The sequence below is a fragment of the Fusarium phalaenopsidis genome (assembly GCF_050370095.1).
Source record: "Fusarium phalaenopsidis strain FUZ10S chromosome Unknown contig_32286, whole genome shotgun sequence".
In the NCBI taxonomy this organism is placed as follows: domain Eukaryota; kingdom Fungi; phylum Ascomycota; class Sordariomycetes; order Hypocreales; family Nectriaceae; genus Fusarium; species Fusarium phalaenopsidis.
The window spans coordinates 880,530-901,488 of record NW_028145413.1 but is presented as its reverse complement, the minus strand read 5'-3'; the positions used below and the strand labels follow the sequence as shown (position 1 = coordinate 901,488).

General features: G+C 53.9%; 6 protein-coding genes across 6 annotated transcripts; 3 read left to right on the top strand and 3 right to left on the bottom strand.

Annotated features, from left to right (window-relative positions):
• Positions 1-1,001: 1,001 nt before the first annotated feature.
• LRP88_02592 (mitochondrial 54S ribosomal mL58 domain-containing protein) lies at positions 1,002-1,625 on the top strand (the record flags this gene model as incomplete). Its single annotated transcript, XM_083239236.1, has 1 exon — positions 1,002-1,625. The coding sequence occupies one exon, from the start codon at positions 1,002-1,004 to the stop codon at positions 1,623-1,625; it is 624 nt and encodes a 207-aa protein (XP_083104366.1).
• Positions 1,626-2,045: 420 nt separating this feature from the next.
• Positions 2,046-3,779, bottom strand: LRP88_02591 (uncharacterized protein; the record flags this gene model as incomplete). The annotated part of the gene is made up of 4 exons (XM_083239235.1): positions 2,046-2,631; positions 2,685-2,917; positions 2,988-3,279; positions 3,433-3,779. The coding sequence occupies 4 exons, from the start codon at positions 3,777-3,779 to the stop codon at positions 2,046-2,048; spliced, it is 1,458 nt and encodes a 485-aa protein (XP_083104365.1).
• Positions 3,780-9,858: 6,079 nt separating this feature from the next.
• LRP88_02590 (uncharacterized protein) lies at positions 9,859-12,477 on the top strand (the record flags this gene model as incomplete). Its single annotated transcript, XM_083239234.1, has 1 exon — positions 9,859-12,477. The coding sequence occupies one exon, from the start codon at positions 9,859-9,861 to the stop codon at positions 12,475-12,477; it is 2,619 nt and encodes an 872-aa protein (XP_083104364.1).
• A 1,302-nt stretch (positions 12,478-13,779) lies between these two features.
• On the bottom strand, positions 13,780-15,512 carry LRP88_02589 (major facilitator superfamily domain-containing protein; the record flags this gene model as incomplete). The annotated part of the gene is made up of 3 exons (XM_083239233.1): positions 13,780-15,227; positions 15,280-15,305; positions 15,358-15,512. The coding sequence occupies 3 exons, from the start codon at positions 15,510-15,512 to the stop codon at positions 13,780-13,782; spliced, it is 1,629 nt and encodes a 542-aa protein (XP_083104363.1).
• A 1,307-nt stretch (positions 15,513-16,819) lies between these two features.
• LRP88_02588 (Glyoxalase/Bleomycin resistance protein/Dihydroxybiphenyl dioxygenase) lies at positions 16,820-17,320 on the bottom strand (the record flags this gene model as incomplete). The annotated part of the gene is made up of 1 exon (XM_083239232.1): positions 16,820-17,320. One exon carries the CDS (start codon positions 17,318-17,320, stop codon positions 16,820-16,822), a length of 501 nt encoding a protein of 166 aa, XP_083104362.1.
• A 2,556-nt stretch (positions 17,321-19,876) lies between these two features.
• LRP88_02587 (uncharacterized protein) lies at positions 19,877-20,929 on the top strand (the record flags this gene model as incomplete). The annotated part of the gene is made up of 2 exons (XM_083239231.1): positions 19,877-20,346; positions 20,401-20,929. 2 exons carry the CDS (start codon positions 19,877-19,879, stop codon positions 20,927-20,929), a joined length of 999 nt encoding a protein of 332 aa, XP_083104361.1.
• Positions 20,930-20,959: the final 30 nt, after the last annotated feature.

Sequence of the window (20,959 nt, the reverse complement as noted above, 5' to 3'; positions counted from 1 at the left end):
ATTCCAGTACCTGATGCTTTGCTCATCATTCCTCTCCATGCCCAAGGTGCATCCTCTGCCCTGTTCTTCCCTGCCCTGCCCTCCTTGATCCGGTTGGGCACTATCGGTCATCTTGGTCACATCCCTCATCACATCCCCCCTCTCCTGCCGTCACCAACCCGGCGACAGCCCCGCTACCAACTATGACCTCGTGACAACTCCCTCAGGGCTCTCCCTCATCCTGCCCTGACGGAACAGCACAGAATAGGCTAATAAGGGGCAGGATCCGCACATGCTGGCAGCCGAGCTGAGTTGCCCACGAGGGGGGCCCAAGAGAGAGTCTGCCCTGCTTATCCCTCGTTTACAATAGTTTGCTTTTGGCTCCCGAACAAGATCAACAACACCAGAGAAGGTGACATCTCAGGCCCGTTATTGGGCTTCCCCATCAGTCACTGTCCCCAGGGCTCTCGAGCAGGACCCTTGCGGCAAGCCCCCTTTTCCCCTGCCGCAATTCGCCACCGATAAGGGGCCGTTTGCTTCCCCGTCTCCCGACTTCCCGGGGACAGCAGATCTTGCTTGATTGACCGACATGCTTGCAAATGAAACAAGGGCCTCGTCAGCTTTGGGATGCGTGAATGCGTGGCATTGGCGAGCGCGGGATGGTCAAGCCACAGAGGGGTTCAGTGACCAGCCACCGAGGGGCTAAGCTTCAGACCGCCAGAAATTTCGTGACTGTCATGTGACTTGGCTATTGATCTCTCACGTGACTGTCCCAACTCTCAAATTTTAGGTAAGCAGGGCCCTTAGGTAAGCGTAGTGGCAGAAACTTCAGATCTTCGACTTCAATGTGCTCGTGAGGGTCCAGCTCCAGACCGCACGAACGTCAATTGCCGCGGCCAATCGCCCTCAGCCCGGTCAACGAGGCTCTTGTGAGAAGTTGTCATCCTCGTCGATCCTGCCATTACTTCTCCTCCTTACCTCTCGTCTCGGACCCCCGACGATACTCGACTTCATCGGCCACAATGGAGTTCCGAAGCCTCGCCCGACCAGCCGCCCGGCTGCTCAAGTCCCCCGCCTCAGGGCTCCCTCTCATTCCTAGCCGTGGTCACAAGACGACGGCTCGAACGAAGCGATCACTCAAGATTGCTCCTCACGAATCCTTCCAACCCGACCGAAAGACCGCCTTTCCCGCCGCCGACTCTATCATCTACAACCCCCCCGCCTCCGAGGCCTCTCCTCTCCACACGCCATTCCTCTTCCTCCCTCCGAATGATGCGCGCCGAGCCGCTATCACACGTCTCCGTCACACTCCCGGCTCGCCTGTGGCTCCTCCCACCGAAGGCAAACTACCTCCAAAAATGAACTATCCTCGCCGAGACCCCAACTACAACCTCAAGGCTGCCGATATTCAAGAGATGAAGAGACTGCGGGCGGAGGACCCTGTGACCTGGAGTGTTAACAAGCTTGCCGAGAAGTTTGGTTGCTCAACAATCTTTGTCAAGATGGCTGCGCCGGCACCGGCGGGACATCTCAAAGCCCTCCAGGCCAAGCAAGAGCGGAGAGAGGCTAGGTGGGGTGCTATCCGGACCAAAGCAAGGGAGGATCGCAAGCGGAGGACAGAGATGCTTTACCGCGGCGAGTTGTAGAAAAATTATTACCGAATACGCCAACGAGGGCAGCGCGGCGCAGCATAGGTGGAACGGACCTGTACAAACATACGAGACCGTCCGGGGCACGTGTAGGATTATGTGTGACGTGAGGAAGCTCGGAGAGATGCGGATCTTTTGGAGCCCGGGCCGCATGGGCAAAATCACTTTGTATAACTGCCAAATACCAAGAACTCCCCAAATGCAAGCAAACAGCCTTGTGTATTTTACCCCTATTGCCAGGGTGTCTTGTCACCCCGCCACCACGTTATTATCCATGGATCTTGTATGCCATTCAAATCCCCAAGAGCCCTCTTTATACCAAAATCGACCTATACGTAACTGCTGTATTTAACAGCAAAAAATCATGCACCTTCAAGGTGCAGGTAGATCCACCCCCATATACTTAAAAAATGCCCACTAAATGTCTTGTAGGTCACCTCGACTTGACTTGAACTCATTCGACCTCGTGGTAGACGTCGACGTACGGCGACTACCTCCTGAGCTCGAAGACGATGATGAAGCTGGCTCATTGAGGTAGTCCTTTTCGCTGGGGATGACACGCCAGCACCAGCCACACCAGCTTCGGCGCACGCCCCGGACCTCTCGGCCCAGCACACGGCTGCCGCTACCACGCTCGTCCTCCCACTCGGGGACGCAATGGCCGACGCGCACCATGCGGACACGCTTGCGCTTGACGATGCCGCCGATGCCCTCGATCTCGTGGCGCAGGTAGCCCGGGCCGAGGGACGGAGACGGTGTCCGCTCGTGGGTGAGGCGGAGCTCATCGATGAGCGCATCCACAGGCGCCGGGTGGGTCGTGCCGCCCGGAGTCGCAACGTTTCCGTCCCGGGCGTCCTCGGCGTCGCAGTCCAGCTGCTGTTCGCGCTCCTTAGCCGCACAGCAGTCTGCCTCGCGGCCGCAGATGACGCCTCGGTCTCCCTCGCCAATGCCAGTACCGAGACCCCCGAGAACCTCGCCATATTGGTTTCGCCAGCGCCAGATGCTGGAACCGTTGTCAGTCTTACGCAACTTGGACAGGGGGCAATAGCGACATACCGTTGATATTCATGATCGGCACCGCGGATACTTCGTCCACATGGCTGACATAGCCAAACGCCCTCGTCCGCACATTTGCAAATCTGTCGCGACACAGCCTCTGAGGAGACGGGAAGGTCAGGGTCCAGAGGGGGTTTTGCGAGGGTTGCTATCGGGGCGTGGACGCAAGGCTTGCAGAGCCTCCTATGCCTCTCACGGAGAGCGACAGGAGCCGGTGGCTTGATGGCACAGTTCTAAACACGGCCGGTCAGCGTCTGCATTACGGCCTAACAGCTTCGGCTGCTCGCAGGCTCATGCACGTACCCTGCATATCACTTCGCCGCATCTACGGCACTCGCCAACCATGTCACGGGCGCAGTCGCCCGACTTGCCGTTGTAGCTGCGGCCATCCTCCATGTAGAACCAATTGCCAGCGCGGGCGCGGTAGCGAAAGGTCTCGGAGCCATCTACGGGGACGCTCTCGTTACGGCAGTGGAGGGTGGAGGCAAGGAGGATGGTGCGGTACTGGAGAAGGCCATAATGGATGAGGCGACATGTGCGGGAGAGTGCATCGAGAGTGTTTAGGTCGATGGAGGAAGCGACGGCGACGGCGATGCTAGGTCAGGGGTCAGTATGAGAAGTTATCATGACGGGTACAACACCCAGACGCGAGGCGCTGGCAACATCTCATGATGGGCGGGACGGCTTCAAGGAATGAACCATTGAGGCATTGGGCATCATAACAAAGAGAAAGGGGGCTCCAACTCACGGATAGATCTGCATCGCGTCCGTGACGGGCGCCCTGAAAGTGGAAGAGTCCATGGTGCCTATCGGCTCTGGGTTGTACAGGGAGTGCGACCAAGGTCCATTCCGGCCGTTGGCGGACAGCAGGTGAAGCTTCTTGAGCAGGAGGAGATGCTGCTCTTTCTGGGAGAGCTGCTGCAGCTGGGGGTCGGCGTCATGTTGTAACTGTAGCTGACCCGGCATCGGGACCGGCATGGGCATAGGCGGCGGCGCGGCGGCCTCATGATGAGCTCGGGCGCCCCCAGCACGAGGACCACCCGCAGGGCCCGCCCCAGCGTCTTCCTCGTCGTCCAAATCCACAAAGCGCGCCATGGCTGGGTCTAATTTTGATTTGTCTCTTTCTTCTTTCCTTTCTGTCTCTTGTTCCGTACAGTGTGAGCCCTGTCTGTCGCGGTCTTTCTAACCCCAGGATCTGATAAGTAACGGGGGCTTCCGAGGCTTGGCCGATGCAGCCCGGCGGTCGAGGCAAGCCGGGGAGCGGAAAGTAGCCGGGATAGAAAGCGGGACTTTTTTTCAAGCGGGCTAGAACAGGCGCAGGATAGGTGTGTGTGTGTGAGGAAGGGAGAGAAGAAAAAAGATGGCTGCTTCGCCAAGAGAGAGACAATGTTTCTTTTTCCCCGAATCAAGTGTGACAGGCAAGGGTTTCGGCTGCTGATGGACAGGTGAGAAAGTGGATTACCGAGTCTTGTGAAGCGGGGAGAAGAAGACGGACGAGAGGAGAGGTATCTGACGAGGGTTCAAGATACAGGCACGGAAACAGCCATTGCGGCCAACGAGAGCTACAGTACAATCTGGCGATACGTCAAAGGCTCATAGATTGGTCTTCTGCCAAGGTCAAGGGGAGAAAACGGTGATTGCGAAGCTGGCCCATCTCTTCGTCAAAGGTGCGTCACTTGACGATAGCCCATCGAGAGTTTGCCGGTTCTGACGAGCTAGTATCTGTAGGGTAAGGTACAGTTGAACCGTGCAAAGAGCCCATCATGGATAACAACTTCTGGACGGGCTCCTCTTTTTGCTTCCATGGTGAGAAGCCAGGAACCTTCCCGGTGAAGTGAGGTGCTTTTTTCCCCTGTGATCTCAGCCCAAGCCAAGTGGGCCCGTGACTTTTGAAGTTTTCCGTTATTTCCTTTTGAGATGCGACAATGGGGAACAACAGACCCGGCGGTCTGCGAGCTGCTGTAAGCCACTCTTTCTGTACATATGCTGCCCCGTGGCTATGCGAGAGCGCGGGGGTTTGAGAGGCTCCCCCTTAGACTGGTTGCCCCACGCGTTTTTTCTCGTCATGAGACGAGCAGATTTCACCTTTTGGTCTCTGTGTTGCAATGCAGCCGGAGCAAGACGCGGCGTCACCTACCAGATCACAAACGAAGAGCTTTTCTCGTTACGTACACCTCATTCCTATTTTGATCGATTATCCGAGCTGTCCCATAATATAGTGCGAGTTATTTGAAAAAGACACGGCGCGTTGTTAAAAAAGCGTCCGATCTCGGGGAGTCATGACAATCGCATCTTATCAATCTAATCAATCTCTGGTACCAGCTTTCCCCAGACAGGAGCTGCTAATAATATCCCCCCGTCAAGGTTCCTTGGCGAGAAAGGTCCCCCCAAATTTCTAGACCGGGATTGTTCTGTCTGTGGCGCTGTTCTACCCTTGACATTCTACGAGAAGTTTCCTTCTCTGCGGGTTCTTCTGCCGAGGATGTGGAGATTCATCTGAGAATGTTGGGTAGTCTAGCCATCTTCAACCAATATGAAGAATAAGTTGGGATGACACGTCTTCATTGTCCCATATTTTGAGATTCCATCCTCTCTCTCGTTTGCCACCGTGTCCGTGTGTCCCGATCTGTCACCCACTCCCTTCCCTCCTCTCGTCTCTTGACTGTTTCACTTGCCGCTTTGCCATGCTTCTCTTTCCACCGCCTTGCACTCTAAAAGATACTCATTCGTGTTATTGAACGCCATATCTGCCTCGAATTTGTCGTTGTTTACGCATAGCATCGCGCTAAGTCCTTGACACACTAAGTTCCCATATTCGTTGAACGCGTTCGATCGAAACTACATAACCTCCATGACGGTTAAGTGTTAGAGAAACGAGTCGCCAAAAACACCAATCTCTACCGACTTTGACAGCCATTGAAATGAGGTCGAACTATTAAATACCCGAGAAAATGCGCGGCGCTACTCCATAAGTATTTTACCCTACTTCGTATATTAACACGTACTTTGGGTATAGAAGCGCACTCTCGGAACCTGCGTGAAATATTTCCTACCTATTCTATACAAGATATCTCGCGAAAATACTGCAGCGTCGTAGAGGTTAAACTGATGAACAAGAACGCAGAATTGGTACACTCTCGCCTTGGCTACCCTCAACTCCGGGAATCGCGTTGCTCGCCCGCGAGGTACCTGCGTGTCGAAGACGAGCAGTGTCAACCTATCGTTCATCATAGCAGTGAGCTTGTGGAGTTGATGCACTCTGTTTCCCAGAGCTTTATCACATCGCAGTCCACTCTGTCCCGGAGTTATTGTACTGACATCCAAGATTCTCCAACTCAAGCAACAACTGAATGTATGCACTCACAAGACGCGTTGACTTTCTTCACACATTACCTGTATCTACTTCAATTAAATGCAACGTTTTATTTGGCTCATATCTTCATATTTGGTCATCCAGTCAGGCATGAACTGCGTTGCGCAAGTACTGGGCGAGGGTCGCAAGGCCGATACTCATCTTAGGCCGAGTAGCTGACACCTAGTATAGATATGGCAGTAAAGTCATAGTTGTAATCGTGTATGTTTGTTTGAGGTTAGGACATTGTATGAACTGAAGGAAAGGCGAAGGGGTGAAGTGTTATTGCTACCTCTTGACAGAAGTTGCCTACCCTGTGAGATGAAACTACACTTTCATGAAGAGAGAGAAAACCGGAATCAAATTCAGACGCAGAACTTCAACGACTTATACAGGGAGAAAAAAAAAAAAGGTGTTCACATGCTCAAGCGGAGTTACGAAGCTGGGTTTAAATGCGCGACTCGGACTTATGGGGTAATTAATGAGATTTCGGAATAGTGAAGAAGACGTAAGACACATATCCGGAAGGGGAGATCCGTCGTCGTATTGGACAACCCGACTTGGGTTGGATTGCCCATCACTTCATTTTTGGTGCCATCCTTTGCCTGAGGCTGCTCATCCCAATGTTGGTTTGGGTCGAGTTGGGAGGGAGGCTAATGCAGGAACGCCGACCCGTCCCCATGGACCAGGGTCCCACCAGGTTGACCAAGTTGGGCAGACTTGGATATTGGGACCTGTCATTCTTGACTTGTGGTGGATCTTAGGATACTAGTGATCTTGCATGTTGCTAATGATGTTGCTGCTTGATTGTGGTCGGAGTTGGACTGTTGTTACCTTGCTAACATGGTGCTCACCCTATATGGAGCCGAAGCAGACGACGGAACGCAGCACCGTATGAGGGAAAGTGCAATAACAACTGATGGCTTCAGGTTTCTGGATGAAGTAGACTCTAGATGTTTGTTTTTGGAGACCACTCCTGAATAAAGTAAGACGTGGACGGGAGAAAGAAATTAGACGGCAAGCTGCATCATTCAGGAGTCTAGGTTTGTCATGCGAGTTGGGCTTGACGCAACCAGCAGGGACACAAACACTGATAAATAGGTTGGCCATAGAAGATAGGCTAAAATAAGATTTAATTCGTCCGTGTTAATATGTATCGGTCTGGGATTGAGGCTTGGAGGCCCCTTGGTCTGACTAACAGCCCGGCAATCAATTCGACTGAGATGACCCGACGGAAGATTGAGCCTCTTACGATGACCACTATAGGCGGTTCCAAAGATAGAATTCCAATTAATAATTCATACATATTCATATGGGAATCCCGAAAGTCGCCTTCAATATCGGTCGCCACCTCAATGACAAAATACAAAGGGAAAAAATCATGGAAAAATTGATTGCGGCTCCATTGTCAAAGTTCCAAAAGATGCAACTGTCAGCAGATGTACGGCGTTCTGTTTAATTGAATGATTGCAGAGGATTACAAGACCCGTTCTGTTTCATGAAACAGAAACAAGCTTACGCAAGGAGAGGAAGCCGTGTTAGTTAATCAACTGGCGGCAGACCCGGTCGTGCCGATTGACGATTGTCGGGGGCGGCATCTGACAGGGGGCCGATGGGTCTTTGGTAACTTGGTTCTGGGGCTCTTGCAAGGAATAGAAAGTAAGGCAGGATGACAGGGCAATCAAAATTCAGCTGGTACTGAGTCGTGCTGCTGTCTTTGCCATGGTTCATCCCAATTTCCTTCAATTTATATGAAAACCATCTCTCTGTGTGGCTGTGGGGGGTAAGGAAGCCTCGCAGCCAGGATCACTGGCGATGGATGATCCTCGCAGGCGGGAAACATATCCCAGACGTAGGCGACACCCTTGGAGTCGTGATAATTTCCCGTATTAAACCAAACATGCAATCGCAAGTCGACATTTTGGGTTGTTGTGCGTTTCCGATGGGGAGGCGGAGCTGCACCATCTTCAGGAATACATCATGCTGCCCGAAACATGAGCGACTGGGGTGAAGGTAAGGGATCGACGAATGGTTCGCATCTTCCATCCGTAGAGCCATCCCGCCGCGTGCACAAAACCAGGCTGTGCATCACAGTCTGGTGGCAGACTGGGGCTTCTGAAACGACTCCGAGGCATCCCCTCTCGAGCTTGAAACCTGGACCCCGGTTCGCTTCTGGCGACTGAACGAGACGAAGCTCGGGCCAAGACAGCTAAGGATCAAGGCGATTGGCTTTTGAAGAGAACAGTCACGTTTTGGAGAGGAGTGGTTCACCAGCGTCGGAATATTGATTCAGTTGTTGAAGATGAAATGGACTTGTGTATGGCTAATGATAGATAATTATAGCTACATGTAGTGAGGCTGAAGAGTCTCTAACATTGATGATGCGAGAGTTGTTAGAGTGACAACGGGATACTGCATCGTTGAGTGTACTTCAGTTGGTGAATTTTGATCAATATACGGGCAACAAGCCGTAATTAGAATCTTGTTTGCCTCATCAACAGCCTCATCAATAATTCAGTTGTTTATTCCCTATCCGAGCGTGGTATTTCCATCATCAGCCCAAGAGCGGACGATAACCCCTTAAGCTCCCCATGTCAAAAGAGCCCCTCGTGCGACGTTAAACCCCGCCCCCCTGCAAGTCCACTTTATGCATACCTTGGTACCTGCCTTAGGTCTCCGCACAACCCCTGCTTCCGTCCTTTCGATGGAACGTCCGTTGCTCACTCTGTTGCTTGCCCTTTGACTCTGACATGCTCTCCAACGACGATCCCAGATCTTGCATATTCCCGCAGCAGCCGCTCTGCCCAGAAACAGGAAATATAGGGTTCAGCAAATTAGCAGGAGCATCGGCAATGAGCCCAATCGAGTCAGCGTCCGCCTTACACTGGCTGGAACTTGGGATGATGGCGGTCTCATCCATATTGTCAGCGAGTGCTGGCTGACCATTACGACGACGCCGAGGCTCGAAATAGCATCACACGGCAGAGTTGCCAATCGTGAAGCTGTCAACCGCCCGGCTGGCCTGCCACTGCGGCCACCTGCAGAACCCCTTAACTTGCTCATCAGGAACGTCTAAACAACCGAGAGTCGATCATGAAAGCGCCTGCCAAAGTCGTCAGAGAACATGTTTGCCCCATCAATTCTCCGGCCTCGAAAAACGGCCATCACCAGATGGACGGCGGCCGGGGGGCCCAATCCCTCCAATGATGCCTCCTCTCATCTGGCGACAAGCCGACTCGCCATCCGGGGGCCCATGCTTATACTGTATCTATATCGTTCTGTTTAGCAGGTAACCGCCCTGCATGCTGGACCCCCATATGGCACGACCTTACCCATGTCGGATAACCCACTTTCTCCAGAACCACGTCTCGTCTTTACAGTTGCTCCATCACGGTCCTGGAGGGGGGCAGCAACAACATGTCCATCACGTCTCATGTTCAGGCCACCTCAATCAACTCCCGATCGATGCCCGGGATCACCGTGCCCTCCGCCACGACCTGTCATGGCTGGCCCTGGCCTCCCACGAGGGCCTGGGGGCCGGTCAGAAACGTCCATAAAGACGAAGCCCTCGCCATCTTTCTTGGCCTATCTCTTGCTCTAACTTCTTCATCACCTCCTCAGCTTCTTCTTTCTCTTCTCATTCGTTTTGTTCCCCGTTTTGGGCTTGCTTCTCAGTCATTCTCTTCAAGACAGGTGCTTGGTTCGCCTTCTAACAAAATCTTCAACTCTTTGGTTCTTTGATAGAGCCATTCATTCATTGACAAAACAACAAAACAAATCAACTACCCGCCAGCCTTCCAACTTCCCCGAGAATCTTTCAACATGTACATGCGCAACGCACTTGTCGCGGCCGTTGGCCTGCAGTACCTCGTCGAGGGTATCCTTGCTCAGGACAAGGTCACCTTGACCAAGACCGTCACCAAGCGCAAGTCCAGCTCCAGCGTCACTGCCGAGGAGGCTACCGAGGACATCACCACTGTGGTTCCTACTTCTTACATCACTGATGGCACCACCATCTTCGTCGACGAGACCATAACTATCCCTTGCTCCAAGTGCGAGGCCGCCGAGACTGGTGCTGAGTCGACCGCTGAGACTGCTGACGCTGCCGGCACTTCTTCCGAGTCTAGCGTCGATGGCAACGTTACCGAGCAGACCGCTGATATCACCACTGTGGTTCCTACCTCTTACATCACTGATGGCACCACCATCTTCGTCGACGAGACCATCACTATCCCTTGCTCCAAGTGCGAGGCTACTTCGACCGCCGAGGCCGAGTCGACTGCTGAGACTGCCGATGCCAACACCACCGCTGAGACTGCCGATGCTGCTAGCACTTCTGAGCCCGTCGACGGCAATGTGACTGAGCAGACGGCTGATATCACCACCGTGGTTCCTACCTCTTACATCACTGACGGAACTACCATCTTCGTGGATGAGACCATCACCATCCCCTGCACCAAGTGTGAGGCCACCAAGACTGGTGCTGAGTCGACCGCTGAGACTGCCGACGCCAACACCACTGGTGCTGAGTCTACTGCCGAGACCGCTGATGCCAACACCACTACTGAGACCGCCGATGCTGCCACTTCTTCCCTGCCTGTCGACGATGGCAACGTGACTGAGCAGACCGCCGACATCACTACTGTCGTCCCCACCACCTACGTCACTGAGGGAACTACCATCACCGAGGAGCAGACCATCACCATCCCCTGCACCAAGTGCGCGGCTACCCAGACCACTGGTGAGGCTGAGAGCACCGCTATCGTCCCCTCCGGTGACAACACCGCTGAGACTTCTGCTGCCTCTGAGACCCAGTCTGTTGCCAGCTCCCAGGACGCCGACGGCACCACCAGCGCTGAGGAGACTGGCGCCCAAACTGCCGGCACTGCCTCCGACGATGCTGAGACCAGCACTGAGGTCGAGTCCACCATCCCCACCAGCTTCTCTACCAACATCCTCTCCACTGGCTTCGGTGGTAGCACTGCTACTGGCCCTACTGGTCTCTTCCCCAACACCTCCATCGCTGTTGAGACTTCCGCGGTTGCCTCCACCATCCTCCCTGAGGAGCCCACTGTCACCACTGGTGAGGTCAAGACCTCTGGCACTGCTGTCGTCTCCAAGATCCCCAAGCCCGTCATCGTTGTGATTCGTGAGGTCACCATCTTCCACCGCACTATCGTCATTGGTGCTGCCTGCCCCCCTGTCAAGGCTGGCAACAGCGGCAACTACATCGTCGGCCGTGACAGCGAGGAGAAGACCTTCACCGAGATTGGCGATGCTCTCACCGACGCTTGCAACAAGCAGTTCAAGGCTTGCTCCACCATCGCTGGCAAGAACTTCCGTGTCGCCGACTGCCAGAAGCAGCTCACCAACTGTCTCGCTGATGCTGCCTCTACCGCCAAGGCCCCTACTCCCGTCACCAAGGAGTCCACTGAGACCGCCTCCATCATCCTGCCCTCCGATGCCACCATCACTGGCGAGTCCAAGTCTTACATCGGCAACGGCAACGTCGTCATCTCCACCCGCACTCTCACTGTCTCCGAGTCTTGCGAGATCTCCGATGGTACCCCCGTCATCAAGGGCCCTACCGCCACTGGCGAGACTGCCGTCGAGACCACTGCTGATGCCGAGACCACCAGCGCTGCTGAGTCTGACGCCGAGTCCACCCAGGATGTTGCCACCACTGAGGCTTCTGAGGAGGTTACTGGCACCCAGACTGGCAACGTCGTCACCAGCATCACCATGACCAACAGCAACGGCGAGGTCACCGTCACTGCCATCACTATCACCACTGGCCAGCCCACTGGCACTGGTGTGGTCTCCGTGCCCACTGGTGCTGACTCTACGCAGGACGTTGCTACCACTGAGGCTACCGAGGAGGTTACTGGCACCCAGGGCGTTGAGTCCAGCGCCATTGTCATCACCATGACCAAGAGCGACGGTGAGATCAGCGTCACCTCCATCACCCTTAGCACCGCTGGCCCCTCTGGCACTGGCGCCGTCAGCATCCCCTACGGACCTGGCGCCGATGAGACCTCGATCCCTGCCCCTGAGGCTACCGACTCCTCTGCTATCGGCCAGGACACCACTGCTGTTCCCTCTGGCACCAACGGCGTTGTCACTGTTACTGTTGGTGGCAACACTGCCGGCATCGTCACCGTCACCGTCGGCGGCAACACCGACGTCGTCACCCAGACCGTCACCGCCAAGGTCACCGAGACTGAGACTGTCACCGTCGGCTGCGGTGCCAACGGATCTCAGTCTGCTGCCACCGTCATCTCGATTGTCACCACATGCCCTGAGTCCACCACACTGGCTACCGCCACTTCCACGCGTGTCCCTGAGACGGTGTACGTGACCGAGACAGTCGAGTTTGCCCGCCAGACGGCCACCCCCGACACTCCCCAGCGCCTCCGCCGCATGCTCGGCTTCTCCTGGTAAATCTACCAACCATGATGCAAGTCACTTTGTCACAATCATAGAAAACAACAACCACTACAAGGATTTAGAAGGAGGAGGATCAGGGAAAATCAAGTTCAAGGATTGACGGAGCGGCCGGCCCCTAAGAAGACACCGCTTCGGTCTGTGACCAGACGTGTGGAAGGGAAGGGGGCGGCCGTGAAGGGAATGGGAATTGGGAACTGAGATCTGGAGTCGTGTTCCTTTTGTTCTTTCATGTGCATATGAATTTACCCACGGGTGTGTAGCATAGCCATGTACCGCCTTTTAACTCGAGACAATATTGAACGCGATTTGGTGCTTATGACTTTTTATGAGTAACATCCATAACATGGTGAATGACCTCGAGTGCATGTCGAGTCCTCTAAAGGCGACAGCTGTAATGATTCAGGGGTCAACTTGTAGAGCGGGTAGAGTCAGGGTTACTTGCCAAGTTATCGCTTCCTGTTTCTCACTTCGTTTGGCTAAGCATTCAAAACGATGGGTCAGTATCAGATATCTTGGCAGAGATTGCCTCATCGTTTCGTGCACAAGTAACATGTGAAAAGACTAAGCGGGAGCAACATGTCTTATACAAGCTAGCCTCTAGTCTTGAACAATACGACAGATGTACATCATCTCCCAGACACACCTGGGCCATAACGGCCACATTCCTTTTTCCACCTTCCAAAAAATCAACACGTTTCACCGCCCACAGAGCCCGCCAAACGATAGCGCAGCAGCATTGTCGTCGCGGGCCCTGGTTCAACACACTATCCGCAAAGCGATGGCGTAGTAGCACTTTCGCTGCCGAGGGGACAAGAAACTCGTAGGACAGCGTGTACAAACGCTGATGGGGTATCATAAAGAGCAAAACGATGCGTGAAATCAATACCGAAGCAAAAGAAAAAGCACGATAATCCTGGCAAGGCGTGAATGCTCGGGAAGGGTCTGACCTGGCGGAGGGTGAGGTAATAGCGCTGAAGCATTGTCACCACGTCCATCGCAAGGTCGGATAGTCTTCCACAAACACGTTGCTGTTGAGGCCGCCGCTATGAATGACTCGCAGAACAGGTCAAGCATTGAGATATAGCGACGCCTCAAAGGTTCGGCGACTGAACCTTTGCCATGGCAAAATAGTGAAGTGGATGTCGTAAAAGCATGCTCAGTAAGAGAGATGCTACGTGGAAAATAGCTGACACGTAGGTTGAAATACATGCCGTAGAGAAGCGAATTGGTCGTCGGCCGGAGGCGATGGTTGAAGATCAAGTTCAGGCGAACGACTCCTCTTAGTGCTGAAGAGGATTAAGCACGGTTGGCCTTCTTCCAAGGAAGAGAGCCAAATCCACGCTCGTGGGCCTCCCGTCGAGCCGCCCCGTCGTCAAACTCGCTAGACGAGTCGTCCTGGAGCTTGGTGCTAGGTGGGTTGCCGAAAATAGTGAGCAGAGTCTTCATGACAAAGGCGCTCAGGATGCTCATGCAGAGAATTCCGATCATGGTGTAGTTGCTCTTGCGGTACTGGTGAGGTCCAGGAGCAGCGTCTTCGGGCCAACCAGTGTAGAGAGCATAGGTGGTAACGACGCTTCCTAGGTTGCCCAGGCCGGAAACAAGAGCGGTGGCGGCGGCAACTCCAACTTCACCATGGCGCTTCTGGAAGATCTCGGAGCTCCAGGCCATGCAGATGGGGACAGTAGGGCCGAGGCCAAAGCCGACCATGAGAAGACCACCGTATCGAGCCCAACCGTTGTTAGTGGCCAGAGTGACAGTGAGAAGACCAGCGATCTGAATGCAAGCCGAAGCCGCGAAAAAGTATGGGCGAGATCGATGGAAGCGGTCCGAGATGGGCGTGACGATGAGGATTGCGATAAGATCCATGATCCAGATAGGAGCGAACAGCAAGCTCACTTTGACGCCGCTGGAGCCAGGCTGAATGGAGGCGATGATGACGGAGCCATACAGCTGAGTGCCGATACCAACTCCGACGACACCAAAGTACATGAGAGTCAAGGGCCATAGTCGCCAGTCAACGAGGACGTGGAGGAGGTCCTTGGCAGTCCAGGGACGAGAGTGGTAGACACGGCGAAGGTCATGGTAGTGGATGATGGCATCCTGGCCCTTGAGGACCTCAGGGGTAGGAGGCAGCCACTTGAAGATGCCAGTCCGAGGCCGAGTCTGGCCAGGCGCAAGAGGGCGATCAGGGAGCCACCAGAGGAGGATGAAGCTCAAGACAACGGCGACAAGACCGTAGATGAGGAACATCCATCGGAAACCGACAAGACCACCACTGCCGTCCATGAGCTGGAAACCCGCAGACACAAGACCAACCACGGCGGCAGAGACCTGAGCGGCAGTAAAGTACATGCCGATTCTCTTTCCGGTTCGTGATGGAGGATAGAAGAGAGTGAGGTAGAAAGCCATGCCGGGCCACATGCCTGCAATGACAGCTCCGAGCAAAAATCGAAGAAGCTTGACGCTCCAGGGATCTTGGACAGCAGCGAAGCAGGTACCGACGACGCCAGTAGCGAAGACAATACGGGCCATCCAGAGACGGGGGCTAAGCTTGCTCATGACCAGATTGGAAGGGAAGTCAAAGATGACATAGGCGACATAGAACAGAGCGAGAGCAGTCGAAGTATCCTTAGGAGTCAACCCAAGCATAGTCATGAGGTCATGACCTTTATCCTTGTTCATGGTCTGAGCAATTCCAATGTTGGATCTGATGGCCGAACAGAGGAAGTAGAGGATCCAAAAAGCTGTGAATCTGATGAGCATATAATTCTGTCAGTTTTGAAGATGTGGACCAACCAGGAATGATGCGGAGATCAATCTTTCTGTAGTTTTTGTGAGTAAACTGTTCGTCAAGAGGAGATTGCGGCCACATACCGATACACACGTTCGACAGTCTCCATATCATAGTCACCCTCTCGGGCATTCCCCTCTTCCTGGTTCACGAGCACATTGGTAGGGTGCTGAGACTTTGAAGCCTGCTCATCATGCAGGCCATCGCTAGCGAGCGAGCTGGGAGCTGGTTCTGCCATGCTCGGACTTGAAAGCAATGGAGGAGCGTGCTATAAGTCTGTTGCAGGCGATATGAAGAAAGCTCAGCGTTGGTGACAGCAGTCTGATGCGAGTGTAGGTGGAAGAGAGGTAATGCCAGCCGAGAGGGTTTCTAAAGCGATTCCTTCAAGAAGCAATAAGAAGCAAGAAACAAGTTTGATGTTGGAGGGAAGAAAATGGATCGAGAGGGGGAGATAAAGAAGACTGATTAAGGTGGAGGAGGGTGGGTGAGCCGATCTAGGCCGCTAAAACCGAAGGAGCAATTGTCCCTGCCTGCATAATTGGGGATTGAGCTCACAGCTAGTTACAGTAGTGGGCCGGGGAAAGCTCTAATGGAGCCGCCAACGAGAAGAGCTTTGGGAGCTCATGACAGCGTGATTGCTCTGGATACTTGTGGATAGAGTCTTACGAGGGCACATGCGTGTAGCAGCAGGTATAACGTAACTAGGTACCATGGACAAGTCTCCTCCCTCCATATTTTCAGTCCGTGGCATGCTGTCAACTCGAGGTGTGATGTGATAGAGATGGTAACACTTTAGACAGCGGACCATGCACTTAATCCACAGGGCTGGGTCGGAATCTAACCGGCCCTGGCTCCTGCAGACCATCACGCGGGTATAAAAAGCCGCTCTCGGCCTCATGAGCCCAAGTCCTTAACTAGACGGCTCGGCAAATAACCGAATCTCGGGGCATGGTCGCCGAGGTGTTTCTCGGCGAAGGTCAATCAACTCCGGGTCCAACTCCGTATGTGGTAGTGTGATGAAAAACAATTTTCAAGTCTCGTCCTGCTCTGGCGTCCCTAGGGTGGAATGACATGAACCATTCGTGAACCCTTCAAGCCCCCACTCAGGCACTCAGCGGGTTACAAGATCTTGAGTGGCTAGTGGCCCACGAAGAAAAAAAAAAGGCATACTTCGCAAGTACTCTACCTTTTTAATCCACAGAACCATAGCATAAAAGGCCTATGATGATAAATATAAGATCATACAGACTTTAGAGTATAGTTTATTTATTTTATATATTTATATATTTATTTTACTCTAAATTGCGCCTCTATGGCCCCTGTCGACCTCCGTCTCTGAAGCTCAACATGATGTGAATTGGCTCAAACAGATGAAAGTGCAATAAATAAAACGTACTCTTGAAGAGGTACCATGGGCCTTTTTGTTGTGTTGCGCCTCTGCATAAACATATCTTTTGATGCCCACCGTATCATGGCCATCGTCTGAAAGCCATCATGACAAGTTGAAATACCAACCATAGGACCTGATGCACCTGTCAAGTTGCCTCATCCTTTAAACGCCTTCTCCAACTCAGCAATATCAAGCTTCTTCATCTTCATCATAGCCACGGTCGCCCTGTCCGCCGCCGCCTTATCCCCCGAGCTCAGCATCTCCTTCAACACAGTCGGCACAACCTGCCACGCGATGCCAAACTTGTCGCCAAGCCACCCGCACTGCTGGCGAGAGTGATCAGCACCCTCCCCCAGCTTCTCCCAGAAGTGATCCACCTCTGCCTGATCCTTGCAGTCGACCATGAGGGATATGGCCTCGCTGAACTTCCACGGGGCGGGTCCGCCGTTGAGGGCGACAAAGTGGTGGCCCCGAAGGTCGAACTCGACCACCATGACGGACCCGGGCTCGCGGCCGTGCTGCTCCTTGCCGGCCTCGGAGTAGCGTTGGATCGTAGTGATTTTGGAGTCTGGTGCAAAGATGGAGACGTAGTGGTTTGCCGCTTCTTCAGCCTGGTTCTCGAACCAGAGGCAGGTGGAGATTTTGCCTATCGACATTGCGTATGTATGTGCGTGTATGTGCTTCTGTGAAGAGCAGTGTTGAGACGAGATGCCTAAGTGTGAGTATTATTGAAGAGGTTGAAGAGTGAACACTGGTAAAGAACGGAAGAAGCGTGGCACGAGGTCGCACTATATATAATTGATCGAGACACCTCGAACGCTTGATCAATAGTAATTACCGTTGTGCGCACGATGAGTGAAGCGTAAAGGTGGCTTGCGACCTCAGACAACTAGTACCTGTGTTGCGGCGCAACCTCTTATTGTAGCGCAACTCGGCCTAGATTAGCAAACATGAGCCTTCACGCAGCGCTGCGACATAATAGTGAAGCATCGTGAACTGCTCGGAAGGGGTAGCAAGCCACCTCCTTCGGCGGCGTTGGTTGTGCATCTTGGCACCAATCGACGGCGGCCTCTTTGATGATCGGACGCGGGGAACGCTTCATTGGAGCGATCAAAGCCGTAAGCTCAAACGGCATGATTATTAAACTGTAAACCGCACAAGTTGTGCAATTATATTGCTGGTTCTGTTCCGGTGTTGGTAGCAATAGATGAAATGTGTTTACCACCCAATGAGTCAAGATCGAATACAATTCATGTCGACGGGCCAACAACCAGCGACGATCCGAAATGCAACCTCCAATGCAATGCTCACCAATAATGATGTGCACAATTTGTGTGGTATTACAGTCCAGGAGCATTAGCTGTTTTGGGGTTGGCTCCTGTGCAGGCAGGCCAGGCCGTATCGACGGGAAGTTCAACCTCATATTTCGGGTGTAAATGCAGAAGTGCCTTACAACCTAGAACGAACCAAGACGCCCAAAACAACAAGGTGTCTCCAAACCTGCAGTCCCCGTATTTCCCCTCATCACTCACTCCCTCCCGACCGACATTGGATCCATGGACCAACACCAACTCCCGTCGTTCCGATCTCTGCTGGAATTATCCATAGCGGATCAATTGCTCCCTACTCGAGTGTTTTCTAGCGGGCGTCGCTGTTGACGGCCTTGGAGCCTTGGGACCGACCATTCCGACCGTCGCCAATGCCTCAGGCTCAACATCCATCCATCGTCGTCACCCCCTTGTGCCACTCACATGCTGGAGCCCTCGCATCCGGATACCAACGCGATGAATCCACAACACGCTGACAGGTCCAGCTTTGGTTGTAACTTGTTGCTCTGATATTCGCAGATGTTGCGCCCGAGACCATCATCTCGACCCATTTGCGGTTTCACGTTGGACAAAGTTGTCCAGCGCCAACACTTGCCACATTGCAGACAGGTACTGGATGCCTCACCAACGAAAGTACCAAACAACAGGACGAGGTGACTCAGGCGCCTGTGAGGGACAGACCCTCAATACTCAGCCCAACTAACCAGTCATGGCCTCTGCCTCGCCTCCTTCAGGAAGCTCACACATACAGGTCCCTGTCCGCTTGGCTACGCAACGTCCAATAGGGACTATCTGGATACGCAGTTTCATGCTTGGACGTGTCAGCCAGATCTCGCCAGCTCGCGACCCTGACGCAACCTCAAGTCCTTGGGAACCGGGATCAGGCAGCTCCTGTATAGTGCACGTCACCGAGTGGGACATGGGCAAAGTCGATACCGGGTGATCAGGTCCCTCCAATAAGCAAAGTCAGCTTGGCCGAAGACACCGTGAACGAGGTCACGAGATGCTGCTGGGGGAGCATATTGAGCCTGCGGTTGGCGTGGCTCGCATGGCATCGGACCCAACCGTACAGCCAGTCTTTGAGTAAAGACTGGGCAACAGCTAACGGGCTCCCTCAGCGGGAGCAGGCAGCGCAAGGCGGAGACGCACGATATATTGGCATTCTGCATGCTGTTAGTTCAGCCGTTCACAGTCGCGTCGCAGCCTTGCCCCCTTCCCCACGCCTCCATCGCGAGGCGCCACTAAGAGGCACGGCCGTGAGTCACGTCCTTCTACGCACTTCCGGACTTCCAAGTCAAAGGACCGTCAGGACCTTCCGTTTCGAGTCATCAGGCTGTCTGCCTAGAAGGCTCTGGATACCTACTAATACAGCCTCATTCGCATCGTGGCGCGACGTATCCATGAAGCAAGGCAAGTGACAAACGAAACGATTCGGCTCAACCGGTGCCACTTGACGCTTGACAGCCTACGGATACGGATACGTACCTCTTTAACACGTTGACGCATTGGCCACGCACTTCCGCGCGATCACGTGAACAAGTTTGACTAATCCACCCACGTCAAGCCTCTTGGCTCCGCCCCGTTTTCCGTTGGCTTCCGACCTTCATACCAGCCCTATTTTTCAGGCCTCCATCTGAGCCGAGCTTCACTCACCATCACATTCCATATTATATCGAAGCGCATCTGCATAACGGCCTACCATAACCGTTGATCCGACTCGGCCTTTTGGTCTCCGACTCCGCCGCACAGTGCAACCCGATACCTTCCTTCCTGATCATCGACGACTTCAAATAGCCCCGCGACGGCTCGATATCGCCTTCTCGCTTCCCGCAACACCCGCGTCATCTACTGCAGCAGTCTCGACGACATCAATTCGTAGGCGCCATGAGTGTCGCGTACGAGCCCCGGACCTTTATCCACGAGGGTGGCTATCCTCCCATCGGCGACGATCATGATCATACTGCCGACCAGCGGTTTACCGACAACGATGTCGCCGAACAACTGAGCCATTACACAACCGAGGCCGCCATGCTTCCCGACAACACAGGCGTCCTTGGAGATGATCGAGGCATGATGCCTGAGGATGCCGCTGCCGTCCAAGAAGCAACACGGCTCGACCTAACACATTCGACCTTCCCCTCTCCGATCCAAGCGACGATGCAAGAGCCTTCTCTCGACCCTCTACCCGAAGACAAGGACCTATCGCCAGGAGCCGGCTCTCCTCCTGCGTCCCGTATCAAGCCGATTCCCAAGCCCGATCGAGATGTTGTGAAGCAAGCGGATGGAAAATTCCACTGCCCGCTCGACGAGTGTAAGGAGGAAGTGAGAACATTTTCGCGCAAGTGCGAGTGGAAGTAAGTCTCTCCGATATCGCCACCCATATTAAGCGCATGCTAACCATTTCTCAGCAAGCACATGGACAAGCACGAGCGACCCTATCGATGTCCTGCCGACGGATGCGAGAATCTCCCTGGGTTCACCTACTCGGGCGGGTTGCTCCGACACGAGCGAGAGGTTCACGGCAAGCATGGCGGTCCCAAGAATACAGTCAACTGCCCTCATCCGAACTGCAAGCGACACACAGGGAAGGGGTTCTCGAGACAAGAGAATCTGAACGAACATTTACGCCGCGTCCATACCAATCCCGACGGGACAACTCCCCCGGCCGATACCGCTCAATCTCCGGACGAAAACGATGCCGAGAAGGTGGGCATGAAGCGCAAGCGCCGCTCAAGTGCCCAAGCCAGTGAGGAGATGGTTGAGCTCCGCGAGGAAGTCAAGCGTCTTAAGGAAGAGAACGAGAAGCTCAAGGCAGAGATGGACACACAGTCACAGCATTCGCTCGCCATGATGGCTCAGATCGCCGAGCTCCAAGATGCTCTGCGTCATGGACTCGGCCCGCACACCCTGGGAGCTCCGACAGCGCAGATGATTTAGGAAACCGATCAGCACCAGACGTGGATTTCG